We start from the raw sequence: 21,369 nt of genomic DNA, 5'->3' as shown, positions 1-21,369 counted from the left end.
TTTTCAAGTTTTTAGTATAGTATTATAACTATTGATACCTTTCCTTATACCTACTGTTAGTATATAGGAGTATTATATTGTTTTAGTTTTTTAAAAGTTGAGATTTATAGTGAAGTGGATTTTGTTCTATAATTTAGAAAATTTTCAAGCATTTGTGAAAAATAATGTAAAATGAGCTTTTGGAAAATAATCCTGTTTCTAGTGTAGATCAATTAGTTATTTCTTACCTATGGTTTAAAATTATCAGGGATTAAATAACAAGGGATAGTATATCTGTTCTTTTAGTAGACAAAGTAATGAAGATTCTAGCCAAGGGATCAGCAGATGTTTTCTGTAAAGGGCCAGCTGGTAAATGGTTCAGGCTTCCTGGGCAACAAGGTCTGTGTTTGTAGGAATTCTGCTATTCTAGCGCAAAAGCCGTCATAATATATTTATTGAATGTCATTTTTAAATATTTTCTCTACGTTGGAGCATTCTTTTCATTCTCTGAACATGTCTTTTGCCAAGCAGAAGGTTTTAATTTTATTAAGTATAGTGTTTTTCAGGATTTCAACTTGACTTTTTATTTTAGGACTCCTATATCTTTATTGAATTCCTTCTTTATATCTTGCTTTTCTTCCTTAATTTCTTCATCTGTTTATTTGAATTCTCCTTGAGTTTGCTAATTGTATCATCTTTGAATTCATTCAAGTTCTTTACCATATCTTCTTTAATTTTATTGATGAGGTTCTATTTCTTACCACTAGACTGGATATATAGTTTAGCAGCCACGTAGTTCCCAACTACTCAGGGAATTGGGCTTGATCCCAAGCACTGCTTAGACCAAGGTCAGCTAACTGGAGACTCTTGTAAGATAGTCAGTTGTCTGATTGTGGGTGCTTTCAATTTAGAAACTTCCCTTCTCTTTGTATGGTGAGTTGCTCTTGTGTGCAATCTTTATTGTTTGTGGGCTGTACTTTATTTTCTCCACATCCTCACTGACTTCTCCACATCCTCACTCATCTAAGCCTTGGAGTGAAGCCTGAGCGCATCAGAGAATGAAGGACTCAAACAGAATGGAGTTCTGTACTGACTGGGATTGAATGGAGGGACCTGTTTGTTCTGCCTGCTGGTTTTTTTTTTTTTTGGCCAGTCCTGGGGCTTGGACTCAGGGCCTGAGCACTGTCCCTGGCTTCTTTTTGCTCAAGGCTAGCACTCTGCCACTTGAGCTACAGCGCCACTTCTGGCCATTTTCTGTATATGTGGTGCTGGGGAATCGAACCCAGGGCCTCATGTATATGAGGCAGGCACTCTTGCCACTAGGCCATATCCCCAGCCCTGCCTGCTGGTTTTAATGTTCATAGACTTTAACAATCTACCTCCCTTTGCAGAGAAGGAGACTGCAAGCTTTTGATTTAAACTATTTGGATTGGGCCCACAGTTCTAAATGTCAGGAAACTGTACACACTAGGATGCTGTTCCCAGGGACAGGTCTTGGTGCTCTTAGCCTTATCTGACATTTCACTTCCCTTTAAGTGTCTGGAGGAAGCCATATGAATCCTTTGAATCCCTTGATTCATAGGTTCAGTGTCTTACCTACCCAACAGTCAACTCATGAAGCTAGGACACAGACCTGGAGGTACAGGCACAGTGTTTTGTTCCTATCCTAACCTCAGGCAATGGGACTTATTCCTGGCCACAGAGGTGATCACCACAGCTCCCTAACTTATTAGTGCAGTTCTTTACAGGTTAAAATTCTCAGCAGTGCATTCCAGATCCTCCCCTTTTCCTTTACATCTGTGTTGGCCCATCTACCCAGTCTCTGGCAGGCTCAGACTCTGGCAGGATGTCCCAATATACCCTGAGCTATAAGTGTTCATTGTTTTCAGGCTCTTTGAGTATTTCAGTCTCAAGTCAAGAGGTCATTTCTCAAGATGGTACCTTGCTTGACTCTCTGAGATAAGGGGAAAAACAGAATATCTTATTTCACCAGAGCTAGACTTCTACATGGAATAGTCATTGTCTTCACAAATCCTGCGCTGGGTTTAAAGTTTGTAGGTGATGTGGCTTGTATCTAGAATTGTCCGTCTGACACTAAGGTCATTTGCTATATGCTGTGATAGCCTTTTCAGCTTCCTCCTTTTCTCTCCTAGGAAGTTGGTGATAATCTTGGAACTCTTTGGTATTTTTCTTTGCTTTTCTGCCATCTTCCTACTTCTTGTGATTCTTCTTCTTTTTTTTTTTTTTTTTTGGCCAGTCCTGGGCCTTGGACTTAGGGCCTGAGCACTGTCCCTAGCTTCTTTTTGCTCAAGGCTAGCACTCTGCCACTTGAGCCACAGTGCTACTTCTGGCCCTTTTCAATATATGTGGTGCTGGGGAATCGAACCCAGGGCTTCATGTATACAAGGCAAGCACTCTTGCCACTAGGCCATATTCCCAGCCCACCCCTCGTGATTCTTGATCTATTTAGTTTATATTTCTTGAAAACAAATATTAGAATTACCTGATTAATTTTCTTGGTACAAAATTTTGAGTATTGTTAAAGTCAACATAATATAGACAACTATCACTTTTTCTTATAAAGTGAGGAAATAAGGTGTTTGTAATGTATCCTTAGTCTTGATTGACCCTGTAGGGACAATTCATTGGTTGTTTGTGACCAAGTAGTTAATATCGAAGTATTTTTACCTTGTAAGAATCTATGTGTTTTCTGAAATGAGCTCTTCTCTATTCACTAAGAGTTAGGTATTTTATTTTTGCATAGGTTGAATAAAAATTGATATACTAGTCTTCCACTCATTCTTATGTTCTTTTATAGCTTTCTGTTCAAAATCAGGAATTTGAAACAAATGAAGATGGAATCCCCAAAGTGGATCAGTTTCATTTGGTATGTGACTTTTTATTTGCTAATTTGAAGCATGTTTTGACTATTAAGTTTTAAAATTAAACTAGAAATATCCTCTAATTTTTGTAAGAATCCAAAATTCTGTACATAAAGTACTGCCTAATAATTACTTTAACATTATAGGGTTGTGTGTTTGTCATAGAAATTCATATAAATCATCTAAATAATATTCTTTTGCAATACACTTTAGTTTTTTAATAAGTACCTCATTATATCTTTTCTTTGTAATTTGTATCAGTGAGATTGCTTTCTGATTCATATATGTACGCAAACAACATATTTTGAGAACATATTAAACTAGGTGCTAGGAATAACAAGATTGTAGCATTGAAAATGAAGTCAATAATTTAGAAACGTGAACAAGTAAACAAGAGGAGCATGAAAAGCCACCTTCAGGGAAGCTAATTTTTAGTTCTTCATGGAAAGTGGGTATTCATTATTGGAAAATAAAAAATGATAGCATAATTATTCAGCTCTAGAATTTCCTACAATATTTTGATAGCTTGGATTACAATGAAAGAACATATATAATTTTGTGTAATATCATAATTTCCTAGTTTATCTGACTACAGAAATATTTTTTCTTGTATCTACTAAAATGCCATGAATTAGTTTTTTTTAAAAATACTTTAGGGCTGGGAATATGGCCTAGTGACAAGAGTGCTTGCCTCGGAAGCCCTGGGTTCGATTCCTCAGCACCACATATATAGAAAAGGCCAGAAGTGGTGCTGTGGCTCAAGTTGGCAGAGTGCTAGCCTTGAGTAAAATGAAGCCAGGAACAGTGCTCAGGCCAGGACTGGCAAACAAAAACAAAACTTTAGGAAGTGTTGTTTTAAGAGTTTTTCCACACTCTTTAGGAAGTTGTAACAACTTGTGGGAGATTATGAAACTATTACAGATCCTGGCTTTCTCTACAAAATGAGAACAGAGAAGGTTAATGGTAGTTGATAATATTAAAACCTATGATTATAATTTCTTGTTCCTAATTGGCATTACCTCAGAGGTGTTACAACTTTTCCCAGAGTGAACATGTAGAATTCTTATTCTTTCAGCTTTGATAGGAAAGATTGCCTTCTATAATGTCATCCTGAAGCTTAGTGACTTACAAAACATTTATTTTTTTAAGATGTAAGAATCCCTTTATTAATTTGAAATAGAATATGGTTTCTGAATATACAAATAGCAACAGCCAAGAAAAAAATGGGGGAAATTAGAGCCTATCAAAACTAAATTGTCTGTTTTACAATTTATAAAACTGAAGTACAAAAATCCTGTAGACCTATGTCTACAGTTACCATATGATATTACAACACATTTATTATCTTACTCTTTTGTTGAGTTAGTAATCTGGACAGTCAGTGAGGGTGCTGACTGGGCTGTAGTCTTCTTAAGGCTTTGCTGGGCATTGGTAGGCTTTCAAGCTCACATGTTTGTTCAGATTTGATTCCTTTTAGATTGGACAGAGAGTGGTCTGTTATCTTCTAATTGTTGGTCAGAAGTTGCCCTCTAATTTTTTGCCATGTTTCCACCAGAGGAACTTATTTAGAATGCAATAATGTTCACTAGTTCAGTTTTTTTAAATAATCAAGATACAGAATCGATATTCCACTGTTTTGCTATGTTATCTTTGTCAGAACAAAACTTTATGTCCAACATACATTCTATGGGGGTGGGGATTCATGAGGATGTGGGTACCATGAGGCTAGGGTAATTAGGAGGAGTCTTAGATGGTTGCTTCCCATAAAGTATCATGTGTCAGCTTTATGGTAGTCACTCTGCTAAGTTTGTATACAATGAAGTTGAATAAATACACAGTTCCATTTACAGTCCCCACTTCATGTGACTATTCATGGACATCAAATTATAAGAATCCCTGGGTTAATGTATTTGCTTCTAAGTTCCGAGGTAGCAGTGGGTTGCCTTTACCTACATTGTGTAATCACATACAGTTAAGCCATCAAGCAAGCACCCTATTATCTGGACATTACTCATACTACAAATGAAGAAGAATATGAATTTATGACATTTTCCAGTTGAAAGAATAAAGGATAATTAATTCAGCATCCTCATTCTCCAAGAGGTCCTTCAGTAATATGTGCTGTTGCACATGACCTGAGCCTCTGCCTAAGTAGTTTTAAATTTATTTATTTATTTATTTATTTATTTATTTATTTATTTATTTATTTATTATTACTTGCCAGTCCTGGGGCCTGAGGACTGTCCCTGGCTTTTTTTTTTTTTCCCTCAAGGCTAGCACTCTGCCACTTGAGCCACAGCGCCACTTCTGGCTGTTTTCTATATATGTGGTGCTGGGGAATTGAACCCAGGGCTTCATGTATATGAGTCAAGCACTCTTGCCACTAGGCCATATTCCCCAGCCCCTACTTTAAAGTTTAATATAACACATTTCACTATTGTGTGAGATGAGTTCCTTGCATAATGTATATATTTGAAGTTACAAAGTTACAAGAGTTTCAGAAGGAAGCACTACTACAAAATAATCTCCCACTACTATGTACCACAGTTATACCTAGTTCTGTTCTCTAGTAACATACCAGTTTTAGGTAAATTTTCTCAGAAAAGCCTATATATATTTGTCCCTTAAAATGTATTATTGCTCTTTATTATGTTTTAGAGAAATTAGGGCATTTTCTGTGAACTTGGCTCTACATTCTTATCTATTCTTTTATTCATTCATTCATTTATTTATTTGTCATGAGGCTTGAACTTGGGGCCTGGGTGCTGTCTCTGAGCTCTTTTTGCTCAAGGCTAGCACTCTACCACTTTGAGTCATAGTTCAATTTCCAGTTTCCTGGTGGTTAATTTGAGCTAAGAGTCTAATGGGGACTTTTCTGCCCAGGCTGGCTTTGAACCTCAATCCTCAGATCTTAGCTTCCTGAGTAGCTAGGATTATAGATGTGAGCCAGTGGTGTCCAGTCTTATTTATTTATTTTGTACAAAAGGTTTCCAATTCCTCAAGTCAGATTATGAATACAATGTATCTCCATCAATGTCCCCCTTCATTATTCTTTCCGATCTGTTCCCATCCCTACCCTCAAGTTATATAGCCAACTTTTACATAATATACGTTGAATATAATGACCATATTTGGCCATTCCTCATTTCTCCATCCTCCCTTTCCCCTAACGAAACATGTTTCAGCTTGCTGGTATTCATTTTGTTCAGCAGTTTGTTAGATATTCAGAGGAAGAGTTACACCATTGGACTCCTGAGTATACCATTGTTGTTTTTCTTTTTTGCCAGTTCTGGGGCTTGAACTCTGGGCCTGAGCGCTTTTTTTTTTTTTTTTTTTTTTTGGCCAGTCCTGGGCCTTGGACTCAGGGCCTGAGCACTGTCCCTGGCTTCTTCCCACTCAAGGCTAGCACTCTGCCACTTGAGCCACAGCGCCGCTTCTGGCCGTTTTCTGTATATGTGGTGCTGGGGAATCGAACCTAGGGCCTCGTGTATCCGAGGCAGGCACTCTTGCCACTAGGCTATATCCCCAGCCCCCCTGGCTTCTTTTTGCTCAAGGCTACCACTCTACTGCTTGAGCCACAGTACTGCTTCTGGCTTTTTTTTGTTGTTTATGTGGTGCTGAGGAATTGAACCCAGGGCTTCATGTATATAAGGCAAGCACTCTTGCCACTAGGCCATATTCCCAGCCCACCTCTCATGATTCTTGATCTATTTAGTTTATATTTGAAACATTTCTGTAGATACAGCTTAGATATTCATTTTGAATGAATGATGTGTTAGGAACTGGAGATAATGGGCAACTAACATCCTAGGGTTGTTTTCACATGGTGATTCAGAGATCATTTGAAATTGTATAAGGCTCCTATAAGGGTGATTATAGTGGTGGGAGAAGGGTTTCCACAGGAGATCACTAGGAATCTACCTTTCCTGGCAGAGGAGTTGCTATCTAAAATTTTAACAGTGTGAAACTGACTAGTACCATATAAGAAAAGGAAAAATTGAAAATGTCATGGTAGAATTTCACTTGTTTTTGAAATATTCCAACTGTGATATTTCCTATTTCTTTTATAAATTTTTTGGTAATTCAATTCTCTCATTTAATTATTGGAGATGTCCCCTTTCAAAGAAAAGTAAATTGAACTTGGTAGTACTCTTTAAAAATAATCTAAAGAAAAAATGGACTTTTATCAGTGACTGAAAGAGTTTTAAATTGTATCTTCCATCTTTATTAAAGGTTTGTTCTTTTGCTCACTTACTTTAATTTAAAAAATACATTTATTTTTCTTTTCAGGATGATAATGTCAAATCCCTCCTCTGTAGCTTGATAAACTTTAGAAGTTCAATGACTTCTGAACAAGTTTTGAATGCTGAATGCTTCTTGTTGCCAAAGGGGAAATCGATTCCAAATCCAGAAAAAGAGGTGGAATATACACAATATAAAAAGGAAGACGAATTAAAGATGGAGAACCTGGATAGCTATAAAGATTAGAGAAGAAGTAGTGAAGCCACCTTTGAGTGATAAATTGTTACTCTGTTGTAGTTACTCATTTAAAAATCTTGACGAGTAGACAAAAGATGTGGAAATGTTTTTGAGCTAGCTAGATTGTGTGTTCATATTCAGGTTGCAAAAAAATAAAAGTTGGGTCTGTCTAAAAATGGTTCACATGCTGTGAAATTTTCTTGGGAGATGTTATAAAAGCACTTTCTGTTCTTACTCATACTTAGTGAATTGAGTAATTAGAATGTGATAGTCATCAGGAAAGTTGTTAGATTGCTGGACAGAAGTTCTGTGCAAAGTTTGAGTATTTTGGCTGGTAATTAGTTTTAGTATTTCATCTGGTAATAAAAGCTGATTCTTTTACTCAACAAATGACATTTGGCTTCTACTTTGTACCCAGTTCTGGAAATAAAAAGATAAATTAAAACATGGTCTTGCATTGATTAAGTCCACAATTTATTGAGAAGTCCAAATTTAGAAGTAGATCCTCATAATGCAATGCAGAGTATCCAGTGATAGCTGTGAGTTTTATGATATTGCATGGAGGTAGGGAAGAGAGGTACTTTTTGGAGGAGATAACATCTTAAGTAAGTCTTGTCTTGTTATTTTTGAGATTATTATTTTTAAATTGATAACAAAAGCATATAACTAGGTTGGTACATGGTAAGAGTACTTGGCAGCATGCATACAACCCATACAACCAAGCACAGAAAAACAGTCAAAATTATACATATTAATAGAATACCATGTTTAATACATGCATATATTAAATAATGTTTAAATCATGTTAAAATGTACAAATATTTACATCTCTTTATGGTGGAAATTCTCAAAATCCTTTTTTCTAGCTCTTTGAAATGTAGATCACATTATTGTTGTGTGTAGTCACTGCACTGTGGCAGTGTCCCAGAACTTCCTATTCTTACCTATTATAACTTAGTATCCATCGTTCCCCTCTCTTCCCTATACTCCTTTGGCCTCTGGTTGACTGTTATGTTTTGGGTTTCACACATGAATGAGATAATATAGTATTTGTCTTTCTGTGTCTGGTTTATTTCATACCACATAATAACCTCTAGTGCCTACCATGTTAAACAAAATTTCATGTACTTTTATGGCTAAATACTACTTTTGTTATGTATATGTTATAAATTTTCTTTATCCATTTGTCAATTGATTGAACAAAGTAGGCTGTTTCCATTTCTTAGCTAGAGTGACTAGTGTTGAAATGAACATGGACAGTACATTTAGTTATACATCTAGGAGGGGTCTTTTGGATCATATGGTTGTGTTTTTTTTGAGAAACTTCATACCATTTTTCCTAGGGGCTGTACTAATTTACAACCACCCACAGTGTGGAAGGGTTACCTTTTTTTTTAGGTCCTTGCCGGCTTCTTACGTGTAGCCTTTTGAGAAATACGCATGAGCCACAAGCAGTTGATATGGGATTGCTTTCTCAGTTCTTTTTTTATTTGAAGCTCTATAGGTATAGAGCAATGATACTGATTTTCTTAATACTGAATTTGTGTCTTACATCTATACTGAATTGACTTATTCTAACATTTTTATAGTCAGGCCATTATGCTCTCAGGTTCTTTGCTCATGTACTCTACCTCTTGAGCCAGTTCTAGCTTTTGCTCATTATTTGGAGATAAAAGTCTTAGATTTTTCTGCAGTGGCTGGCTAGGATTGCCATCATATGACACCAGTACCAAACTTTTTCTCACAGACTTTTGGTTGAGTTTTTCTGTATATAGGATCATGTTCTCTGCAAATAGTAGTAACTTGACTTCCAATTTGTATGCCTTTTATTTTTTTCTCTTGTCTGATCACTCTGGTTAGGGACTTTTTTTTTTCTGCCAAAAGAAACAGTTTATTTTCCCTTTTCTTTTCAGTCACATGTCAGTGGTATTTGGACTAAGTGTTTAAGTCGGTGCTAGAATGGAATGATTCTTTTTAAAATTTTTTATTTTTTTCCTATTTATTGTCAAAGTGGTGTACAGAGAGGTTACAGTTTCATATGTTAGGCCTTGGGTACATTTCTTGTACTGTTTGTTACCTCCTCCCTCATTCCCCCCTCCCTCTCCCTCTTTCCCTATTCCCCCCCCCCCCATGAGTTGTTTAGTTGGTTTACACCAAATGGTTTTGCAAGTATTGCTTTTGGAGTCGTTTGTCTTTTTATCCTTTGTCTCTCGATTTTAATATTCCCTTTCACTTCCCTAGTTCTAATACCAATATATACAGTTTCCAATGTACTCAGATAAGATACAGTGATAGTGCGGGTACAACCACAGGAAGGGGATACAAAAGGATCATCAACAAGGCTAGTCACAGCAGAGGATCACAAGAGCCTAATAGCTATGCCCTTATGAATGCATAAGATAATGCTAAGTGAAATGAACTTCATGTTATGGAAATGACTTATATCACGGTTGTAATTACTTTCAACATGCCATGTGAAACTGTAGCTTCTACTGTTGGTTAGGGACTTAAAATACTATATTGAGTGAAAATGAGTATGCTTGTTGTCTTCCAGATCTTAGGGAGATTTTTCTTATACATTATAATGTTAGTTGTTGACTTACTATAAATAGCCTTTTATGTTGAGATATGTTCCTTCACATACTTTTTTTCAGCATTCTAATCATGAATTTAAAATTAATTTTACCAAGTGAATTTTTTTGTATCTGTTGACAGTATGATATTTATCCTTTATTATGTTGATATCATGTTCATATGCTTATTGATTTGTATATGTTGAACTACCCTTGCATACTTGGGACTAATCCCACTTGATCATGGTGTTTAATTCTTTTAATGTATTGTTGGATTTGGCTCAATATTTTGTTGAGAATTTTTGCATCTTTTCTTTCTTTTTTGTCCTGGCTCTGGGGCTTGAACTCAGGGTATAAGCACTGTTCTTGATTTTTTTCTGCTCAAAGCTAGTGCTCTACTACTTGAACCATTGCTGGTTTTGTGTGTGTGTGTGTGTGTGTGTGTGTGTGTGTGTGTGTTGGTGATTAAATGGAGGTAAGAGTTTCATGGCTTTTTCTGTCTAGGCTGGATTCAAATGTGATCCTTAAATCTCAGTCTCCTGTATAGCTGGAATTACAGGCATGAGCCACCAATGCCTGACTTGCATCCATTTTTTTCATTAAGAGTATTATGTTGTTTATTTTGGATTGTGGTGTGTGTGTGTGTGTATGTGTGTGTGTGTCCTGTGTCCTGTGTCCTGTGTATATTTATCTGTTTTCTGTATTAGTGTAATGCCTCATAGATTATGTTGGAAGAATTCGAGATTGTTTTGGCTATTCAAGGCCAAAACATTTTTGAATTTAGAATTGCTTTTTCTCTGTATGTTAAGAATGTCACTGAGATTTTTTGATGAGGGTTTTATTGAATTTGTAAATGTCCTTTGGTAGTATGGACATTTTTATGATATTGTGTCTGCCAATCTATGAACATGGGAAGTCTTTCCATCTTTTTGTGTCTCCAGTTTCTTGAAGCTTTTATAGTTTTTGCTATAGAGAGCTTTCACCTCCTTGGTTAGGTTTATTTCTAAGTACTTGATTTTGATTTTCCACTATTTCCTTCTTATCCTATTCATTATTGGTGTACATAAAAACTGATTTTTCTTTATTGGTAACACCGGAGTTTGAACTCAGTGCTTTGAGTTTTACTATAGCACTAAAACTGCTTTAAAAAATATTCCTGTCATATTGTCAAAGGCATTTATCAACTGTAGGATTTTTGGCGCTGTCTATAAGTTTTTTAGATATAGGATCATATCATCTACAAACAAGAATAGTTTAATTTCTTCCTTCTCTATTTTGATCTTTTTTTTTTATGGACAGTCCTGGGCGTTGGACTCAGGGCCTGAGCACCATCCCTGGCTGAGCCACAGCGCCCCTTCTGGCCGTTTTCCATATATGTGGTGCTGGGCAATCGAACCGAGAGCTTCATGTGTAGGAGGCAAGCACTCTTGCCACTAAGCCATATTCCCAGCCCCTCTATTTTGATCTTTTAAAAATTTATTTTTCAGTGGCTATGAATTCCAATATTATATTGAAGGATGGAAAGAGTGGACATACTTGTCTTTTTCCTGTTTTCAGAGGAAATTATTTCAGCGCTTTCCTGTTTGGTATAAAGTTTAGCTATAGGTCTCATATGTAACACTTACTATGTTAAGGTATATTCCTTCTATTCCTAATTTCATCCAGGCTCTCAAGTGGTAAAGCTGTAGCCTTGAGCACAACAAAGCTTAGGGACCGCATTGAGGTCCCAAGTTCAAGCTCCAGGACCAGCACACACACCCACAAACAGAGAAGGCAGGAAATGAATAGTCAGAGTGAAGAGGGTTTTATATGGAATACTAAAGTGTTTATACTCAATTTATTTGAAAGAATCATAGAGTCATTGCAAATAATGCTAGCAATGGTGGGATCCTGGATGCTTAGATATAGAGACAGGAAGATCATTGATCAAGGTCTAACCGAGGAAAACAGCAACAATGAGACCTTGCCTCAAAAGCAAGATGGATGTGGTAGTACATGCCTGTAACCCCAGATACTTGGGAGGAATACTTGTGCACCTTGTTTTAAAATTTATTTTGTTATCTTCAGTCATTGTGCAAAGGTATGTTGTGCTCTTGCTTGGCTTCCTTGCTCAGCTGGTACTCAGCTACTTGAGCCATGCTTCCGGGTCTGCCTTCTGCTGGTCAGTTTGGAATGGAGTGTCTCTTGACACTGGCTGGCTTTGAACCTCAGATCCCAGCCTCCAGAGGAGCTAGAATTATAGGAGGAAGCCACCAGTGTCTGGATGATTTTTTATTTTGATAGCATGAACGTGGTAGATGGCAGGTAAGGAACTTAGACATCTCATGAGCCACAAAAATGGCAATCTTCTTGGACTCCAATTATATATGGTTTAACAGAAACAAAATACACACATATAAATATTTAATTAGAGATTAGACAAGTTGTTTCCTGAACAAATGAATTATACACACCAATATAACAGACCATTACAAAAATAAGAATTGTGAAGACATATTATCTTCCTCATCCATAAGTGAAACTATCAGAGAAGGTATTTGTGATTAACATTGTCAGTCAACAATCTTGTCAAATTTTAAACAATCAAAATATTTAGTATTTTACAATGAGCATTCCCTAATATTTAGCAAAGTTAAAGGAAATTTAGACTGAATACCCATGCAACCACCACAAATTCTATCCACATGGTGTTATATTTTTTCTAAGTACCAGCCATAATAATTTATACTTGTAGTGGAAATTTTATAAAAAATGTACTCAGCTGACATTAATAATGTGCTGTTGTCTTCAGAGAATTTTGGGTCACAGGAGCACCTTCTGTTCAGAGGTGTGAACAGTGTCTTGGAAGTTTGTGTATGGCCACAAGGTGTCGCTGTGGATCCATAGCATCCTGTTTCCACAGGGAAGGATTAGAAAGGCAACTGAACCGCAATCAGATCTGTTTGTTTATTCAAGTAAAGGAGACTACAATAAATGGATCCTTCGCTAGAATCTAAGGTGATTAAATGATTCCTGATACAGAATCTAAAACTGCTTCCTTGAAGAATTACAACAGCTTAATTTACAGAGATTATTTAATTACATTATTTATAGAGATATAATTATCACTATTATTTACAACAATTTATAGAGATTAGTTATATTTAATGGTTTATGGTTTTCAGTCTCCATTGTTTCTCCTACCTGGAGCAGGACTTCCTTACTGCATAGCCTCCAGTGTTGAATTCTGTAGGAAATATAAACATGCTACTAGCTGTTTGGTTTGATCTTAGGAACTCTTAGGAAGATAAGGTAGCCAGAGCAATGGTTACCTAGTTGTTTTAAAAGTTAGCATAAGTTAATCATAGAAAAGTGTTTCATTTTGATAATTTCATAGATGCATACAGTGTTCTTTGAATGAGTTCTTTCTTTGTATTATGGTCCCATTCCTTCCTTCTCTCCCACCCTCTCAAACAGTGTTGGTGGGTTTCACTCTACTGTTTACTGGAATAACTGAAGAAAGATTTTTCCACTTAAAAATGGCCAGTCCTGGGCCTTGGACTCAGGGCCTGAGCACTGTCCCTGGCTTCTTCCCGCTCAAGGCTAGCACTCTGCCACTTGAGCCACAGCGCCGCTTCTGGCCGTTTTCTGTATATGTGGTGCTGGGGAATCGAACCTAGGGCCTCATGTATCCGAGGCAGGCACTCTTGCCACTAGGCTATATCCCCAGCCCCCACTTAAAATTTTTTTGTACTGAGGTTTGAACACAGAGCCTTGCTCTTGCCTCTAGTTATTTTTGCTTTTATTTTTCAGATAGTGTCTCACTCTTTGCCCAGACTTCTCTCTCCTCTCTCTCTCGGCTAGCACTCTGCCACTTGAGCCACAGCAGTACTTCTGGCTGTTTTCTGTATATGTGGTGCTGGGGACTTGAACCCAGCGCTTCATGTATAGGAGGCAAGCACTCTTGCCAGTAGACCATAACCCCAGCCCCTGAATGGTGGTAGTTCTATTTATGATTCTTGTGTAGCACATACTACTATACCACCTAATTTTTATTTTGAGATGGAGTATTATGAACTTTTTCTGCCCGGCTTGGCCTAGAAACATGATCTTTCGAGGTCAGCCTCCTGAATAGCTAGGATTACAGGCATGCACCATCAAATCTGGCTTAATTTATCTTTTTTAAGGAGAAAATATTTGATAAACTATGAAACTTTAAAAAATGAAACTGTTTCGAGTCAGAGTTCTTGGGAGAATTTAATGTAAGTTAAAATGGCCCTTTCTCAAGCTACTTAGTGTCATGCCTTTAAATATTTCATCATTAAGAGGGAAGACAAATACTAGAGTCACTGTTTTAGGAAGTACTCCTATTTTAGAGGAAGAAGACATTTCAGAGGATTAAGATCACAAACACCCAGGTCCTGAGTTCAAGCCCCAGTACTAGCATAAAAGAAAACAAACTGCATCCATTCACAACTTACAAAGCTTCAGTGAAAGGATTTTCCCTAAGTCAGGCACTGATGGCTCACAACTATATGTCTAACTATTCAGGAAGCTGAAATCTGAGGATCATGGTTTGAAGCCAGCCTGGGCAGAAAAGTCCATGAGACTCTTACCTCCAATTAAGGACCAAAAAGTCAGAAGTGGAGCTGTGGCTCAAGTGGTAGAGTGTTTGCTTTGAGCAAAAGAACTCAAGGACAGTACCCAGGCCCTGAGTTCAAGTCCCAGGACTGGCACATACACACACACGATAAACTTATTTAGCTTAAGAATTAAGTTATTTACACGCCATTTTATTGTATTATTGTATGTATTTGTTCTGATTTTATTGTATTATTTGAACTGATAGGAAGAAGAACTTTTTCGAGCTTGAAGGTCTTTTCTGTCCCTTGTTCTTCATTTCCTTCCAAGGTAAAAAATGTGTATGGAGTGTGCCTATCCTGCATACCTTCATTCTCCTTTCTTCCACTTCTTTCTCTTCCTTCCCTTTCCTCCTTTTTCCATTATTAGTTTAAAGGAAAGTAGTAACTGTTGAAAAAATGAAGTTGCTAGTTCATACTGGAGTATGTTATTGCTACCATGTTTTATTATGCTTATTAATGTTTTGACATGAATTTGCTTTTTCTTGAGCGTTGTGATTCATTTTTATCTGATATCAGTTCCACTTATAGCAATCAACTGGTGAGTGCAAATTACAATTGCTGTGACAAGCTGCATATGAATATGCAGCCTATTTTGATGATTGTGCTTGCCTGAGTCATGACTTGCAACATCTTCTCCAATCAGATTTATGAGTCACAGCATTTTATTCTCATGACATCCATTTCAGCCCCACATGGCATCAGCTGTAGCAGACAAATATGTGATGGTGCTTTGATTTAGTAGAAAACCTAGAGAAATTTTTGTGAGTTGCTCTAAGACTGTCCACAAGTCTTTTCTTTAAAGCAAGTAACAATCTTTACCCTACCAAATAATCATACCTTGGCTTGTTTTATAGGGTGTTTAATAATGATGAGAGGTTACAAATTGATCACTATGTATAAGCTTTTTTTGTGCCAGTCCTGGAGCTTGAACTCAGGGCCTGAGCACTGTCCTTGAGCTTTTTTGCTTTTTAGCTCAAGTCTAACACTCTACCACTTGAGCCACAGCTCCACTTCTGGTTTTTTGGTCCTTAATTGGAGATAAGCGTTTCATGGACTTTTCTGTCCAGGTTGGCTTCAAACCATGATCCTCAGATTTCAGCCTCCTGAGTAGTTAGAATTATAGTTGTGAGCCATCAGTATCTGACTTAGGGAAAATTCTTTCACTGAATTTTTACAAGTAGGGAATAGATGCAGTTTATTTTTATTTTTTTCTTTTATGCTGGTACTAGGGCTTGAACTCAGGGCCTGGGTATTGTCTCTTAGCTTTTCTGATCAGGTCAATTCTTTTCTACTTGAGCCACAACTTCATTTCTGGGTTTTTGCTGGTTAATTGGAGATAAGAGTCTTAACAGATTTTCCTGCCCTGGCTAGCTTTGAACCTTGTTTCTCAGATCTCAACCTCTCGGGTAGCTAGCACTATAGGGGTGAGCCACGGACGCCCAGTGGGATGTAGTTTGTTAGGACATTAGAATAAGTACTTTAAGAGAGAAGATTTGAGCATGGGCAGCAGTAGATAACTTTAATGTAACTAATAAACCCCTCAACTTGATAACAGCTGATTTTAAAATACGTTTTGGGGGCTGAAGGGTTTATCTCAGCTGTAAGCTCCTTGCCTAGTATGTGTGAGGCCCTGGGTTCAATCCTGGTACCACAAAACAAAATGTCACTTTAATGTTCTTTGACTTTTGATTTTTGTTACTGGGGTTTGAACTCAGGGCCTGGAGTTTCTCCACAACTTTCCTGCTCAATTGATGCTCTACCACTTGAGTCATTCCCCTAGCCTGACCTACCCTTCCCCCCCTCTCTCCCTCTCCCTCCCTCCCTCCCTCCTCCTCCTCTCTCTCTCCTCTCTCTCCTCTTCCCTCTCCCCTCTCCCCTCTTCCTTCTCCCCTCTCCCCTCTTTCCTCTTGCCTTTCCCCTCCCCCTTCCCCTCCCCCTCCCCCCTCTTTCTGTCTAGACAGTCTGTCTGTTGTGGGGTTTGAACTCAGGGTCCGGGCTCTGTCCCTGAGCTCTTTTGCTCAAACCCAGCCTGACTTTTTGCTACTTACTTTGGAGATGGAGTGTCATGGAGACTTGGCCCTGAGCTGGATTTGAACTATTGTCCTTGGGGGATGGGGGTGTCTCAGCCTCTTCAATAGATAGGATTACAGGCATGAACAACTGATGCTTGCTAATCTTTGCTTTGTTTGATAAAAGAGACGTTAAAATAGAGATGTACTATTCTTATGACCTTAGTGGATATATTATGGTAATTTGATACACATATAGATGTATAATAATCAAATAGAATAAAATTCATTTCTATTTTTTAAACTAATCATTTGATATGTTGGAAATTCATTCTTTTCTAGTGATTTTTTTTTTTTTTGGCCAATTCTGGGGCTTGAACTCAGGCCTTGGCTCTGTTCCTAAGACTCTCTGTGCTCAAAGCTAGCACTCTACCACTTGAGCCACAAGCCACTTTTGGCTTTTTTGGAGTAGTTTATTGTAGGTAAGGGTCTCACTGACTTTCTAGCATGGGCTGGCCTTGAACCCTGATCCTCAGATCTCAGCCTCCTGAGTATCTAGGATTATAGGCACGAGTTATCAGCACCCAGCTTCTAGTGATTTTTGAGATATAGATAATTTTAAAACAATAGTTACCCTTCTGTGCTACTAAAAACTAAAATGAATTCTACCTATGTCTGAGCCCCTTACTGAACTTCTTTTTTTCTCATTTCCAGGCTTCTAGTGACACTGTTCCCTTCTGGTTTGTTTATGGTTTTGATTTCTTCTGATTGGATATTTGCAGGCTGTTTGTGGTCAGGATTTCATCCTTTTCTTCTAGTTTTCCAGGTTTCTAAAAGCATGTAATTGTTCATAGTAGTTTCTTATGACACTTTGTATTTCTGTAGTATTACTGCTAATGTTCTCCTTTTGTTTGATTATTTATTATTCTGAGTATTTGCTTATTCTTGTATATTTTTTGCCTACAGGCCGGCCTTTGACCACACTCTTCCTACCTCTGCCTCCCATCTAGCTGGAGTCACAAGTGTGAACTCTCATGCTTGGTTTATATGTTGAGATAGGGTTTTGCTAACTTTTTGTTCAAGCTGGCCTCAAACTGTGATCCTCTCAAATGAATACAGCTCTGATTTTATTTATTTGGGTCTTCTCCATTTTTTTCTTGGTTAGTCTAGCTACAAGCATGCCAGTTTTGCTTATTCTTTCAAAAAATCTTTTGTTTTGCAATTTTTATGTTATTTATTACTGCTCTGATCTTTGGTATTTCTTCTACTTATTTTGGATTCCAATTGTTCTTAATTTTCTAAATTGTTGGGAAGCAATACTAGGCTATTTATTCTAAATCTTTCCATTTTTGTGGCATATGCATTCGTTGCTATAAATGTCCCTTTCACAGTTTCACAGAGTCTGATGCATTGTGTCAGGGTTTCATTCTTTCTAGAGTTTGTTTTTGACTTCCATTTTAATTTCCTCAATGACTCATTGGTTATTTAGGAGCATGTTATTCAATTCACTTTGTATGTATTTGTTCTTTGTACACACTTCTCTCACATAATTTTTCACATTCCAATACTTCCTGTTCTATTCCCCCCTGTGCACAGCCTTTAAAAAATGTGTCTAGAATATTTAAAATTTAACAGAAATTAGAAGCATCTTTAAGATCCCCAAACTCTGATGCTATTCTCCTGCTCCATGGCAGATTCCTAGTAAATTATGGAATTCTTTTCCATGAAACCAGTAACCTTGTTATCTCAGGCCAGAGATGTAAAGTATTAGTTTACAGATGAAGAACAAGGATCAGAAATGACAGGCTTAGGGGCTGGAAATTTAGCTCAGCGAAAGAGCGCCTGCCTGGTGAGCGCAAGGCCCAAAGTTGGGTCCTCAGCACTGGAAAAAAAAAATGACAGGCTTAACAGTGAAAGATACAAAGACTCGGAACTCAACAGCAGTGAGAGCTGGCACATCACCAGTCAGAGTGTAGGAGTCTGAACTGGGGAAAAGATGGTTGGCACATCGGCTCTCTTCATGTATTTGCTGAATATATTAACTCCAGTTCTCTGTGCTATGGTGCAGCATTATAGACAAAATTGTAATTTCATATTAGATGATTTTAATACTGTTTTTTATTTTAGTTTTCAAAATTTCTGTAATGTACTTATTCTTATAACTGAAGTAATTTTTAAAGTGTTAAAGTAATTCAAATAACTCAGTTAAAATGAATTCGAAATGAATAATTTAATAGTAGAATTTATATTTTATTTTGTGCCCTCCTGGGGCTTGAACTTAGGTCCTGAGTGCTGTCCCTGAGCTTCTTTTGCTCAAGGCTAGCACTATACCACTTGGGCCATAGAGCCACTTTAGGCCTTTTCTGTGTATGTGGTGCTGAGGAATTGAACCCAGAGCTTCATTGCATGCTAGGCAAACACTCTACCACTAAATCACATTCCCAGCCCATCTCTGAGCTATTTTGCTCAAGGCTGGCATTTTACCACTTCAGCCACAGTTCTACTTCCAAGTTTTGTTTTTTTTTTAAGGTTCATAAGGAGGTTTATTAGTGGGGTCATATCTCCCATGGGAGTGGGAGCAACGTAGCATCTTCACCTTATCCATGTGGAAGCTTCTCTCTCCCAAGTTTTTTGATAGTTCATTGGAGATAAGAGTTTCTCAGACTTACTTTTTCCTGGCTTTGTACCGTGATCCTCAGAACTCAGCTTCTTTAGCAGCTGGGACTACAGGTGTGAGCCACTGGTGCCTGGCATAATAGATAGTATGTAAAATACATGGATCATAATGAGCACTGGGTGTGGGATCACAGAATTTGCATTTGACACCAAACTGCTCTATTACTGTACAAGTTTTCTTTTCTGTTGGTTTTTACTTCTTTATCTGAAAACCTAAGACTATTGAAAATATTCTCATAGTACTTTGAAAAGTGCTTGGTAAAATACTACATGAACAAAAGCTATTAGGAAAAATGTAAATGGTAGAAAGCAAAAGCAAATTCTTCCAAGTTTTGAAAAAGAAAGAGTAGAGGTTAAAGCAACAGTGGAATCAAGAGAAAGCTGATTTGTCAATGCTACCTTTTTCTAAAATCACTCTGGAAGAGCAGATAAAGTGATGAAAGTATAGATGCTGAGCCAGCACAACAGATGGTTATAATAGAAAGACACAGAAGATAAATCAGAAACCCATTAAGGTTAGCTTGAGAAACACAGTGGAAAAACTGAGATATAAAAAATGCAGATCATTTCACAAAGGAAAAAGGAGAGGAGGAGCAAATAGGAGAATTGGTAGATGGAAGCTTATTTCTTGGAATTAAAAAAAGAAAACCTGTTGGTCTCAGATCAGAAAGGCTCATACAGAACCAATCAGGAAAAGGAAAAGCTCACATTTAACTATGTTATGGAATTTTTTTTTTTTTTGCCAGTCCTGGGGCTTGAACTTAGGGCTTGAGCACTGTCCCTGGCTTCTTTTTGCTCAAGACACTTGAACCACAGTACCACTTCTGGCTTTTTCTATATATGTGGTGCTGAGGAATTGAACCCAGGGCTTCATGTATATGAGTCAAGCACTCTACCATTAGGCCACATTCCCAGCCTCTGTAATAGAATTTTTAAGAAACTCAAGCTTAAAGAAAAAATTTAAAACTTTCAGAAGAAGGAAACATGTACATGTACAAATCAGCAAAAGTCGAATTGACCTTAGACGTGTTAACAGTGATGTTGAAGCAATACTGGAGTTTTGTATGAGAGCTTGAACTTAGGGTTCTGCATTTGCCAGGCAAGAGCTCTACTACTTCATCCATGCCTTGATATATACTTGGTCTGAGACACATTGCCATAGAGGCAGACTCGACTTGGGAGCTCCTGTATTTAACATGCAGAGAGGTTTACCAGTTGCTCAAGAGATGCTTTCAGAACAATGATTGACTTTCCAAGAGAGTAGTTAACTACTTTGTGAACATCAGTTTATTGAGTTGATTAGTTTGTGAAATGATCAGTCTATCAATTTGTTTCAGTTTTGCCAAAACAGTGGGAAATGGTACATTGGTTAAGAAAAAAAGGCCTACTTCCATATTCTGATCTCCTAGGCAAATGATTTTGTCAAGTCAAATTGCCTTTTGTAAGGTACATTCTACATCCATTAACTTATGCATCTATCCAATGGAAACTTTCAAAGCCCTTACTGTGTGTCTGATGCCATTTTAGGGAGAAAATTCTACCATTAGAACTCAGAATGGAGACTTTCGGCCGTTGTATATAATGTGTAATTGAGAAAGATATCTAGTTTCTATAAAATAGAACAATTCCTTCCAATATGAGAAAATCATCAGGGCACAACTTGAATAAAAGTCTACATGGATGAGCCGGGCACAAGTGGCTCCTGCCTGAAATCCTAGTTGCTCAGGAGGCTGAGATCTGAGTATCACGGTTCCAAGCCAGGCTGGGCAGAAAAGTCCCCATGAGACTCATCTCCAATTAACTACTCAAAAACTGGAAGTGGTGCTGTGGCTCAAGTGTTGAATGCTAGCCTTGAGCTCAAAGAGGGTCAGGGACAGCGTCCAGGCCCTGAGTTCAAGCTCCACAACTGCCCCCCCCTCCAAAAAAAAAAGTCTAGATGGGTGATAATGAGGCAGTAAAATGAGTATTACTAAAATATGGGGAACTGGGACTAGGCATGGTGGTACTGCCCAGAATCCCAGCAACATAGGAGAATAGGTAGGGAGATCATGCTTTGAGGCTGGCCTTGAGCAAAAAGTTTGAGACCTTAGATGAAAAATAAAGCAAAAAAGGGCTGGAGGCATGGCTCAGGTAATAAGAGTGCTGGCCC

General features: G+C 37.7%; 1 protein-coding gene across 1 annotated transcript in view; it reads left to right on the top strand.

Moving 5' to 3' along the window:
• Stk31 (serine/threonine kinase 31) overlaps positions 1–7,527 on the top strand; it is a 57,768-nt gene extending 50,241 nt beyond the window's left edge. The window contains exons 23-24 of the mRNA XM_048337309.1: positions 2,798–2,866; positions 7,152–7,527. Coding sequence (XP_048193266.1) covers positions 2,798–2,866; positions 7,152–7,349 — 267 coding nt within the window. The 3' untranslated portion in view covers positions 7,350–7,527. The remainder of the gene's footprint in view (positions 1–2,797; positions 2,867–7,151) is intronic.
• The last annotated feature ends 13,842 nt before the right edge of the window (positions 7,528–21,369 follow it).

The sequence above is a fragment of the Perognathus longimembris genome, chromosome 2 (genome assembly GCF_023159225.1).
Source record: "Perognathus longimembris pacificus isolate PPM17 chromosome 2, ASM2315922v1, whole genome shotgun sequence".
Classification (NCBI taxonomy): domain Eukaryota; kingdom Metazoa; phylum Chordata; class Mammalia; order Rodentia; family Heteromyidae; genus Perognathus; species Perognathus longimembris.
The sequence above is the reverse complement of the archived record's forward strand: the minus strand, read 5'-3'. Positions and strand labels throughout refer to the sequence as shown.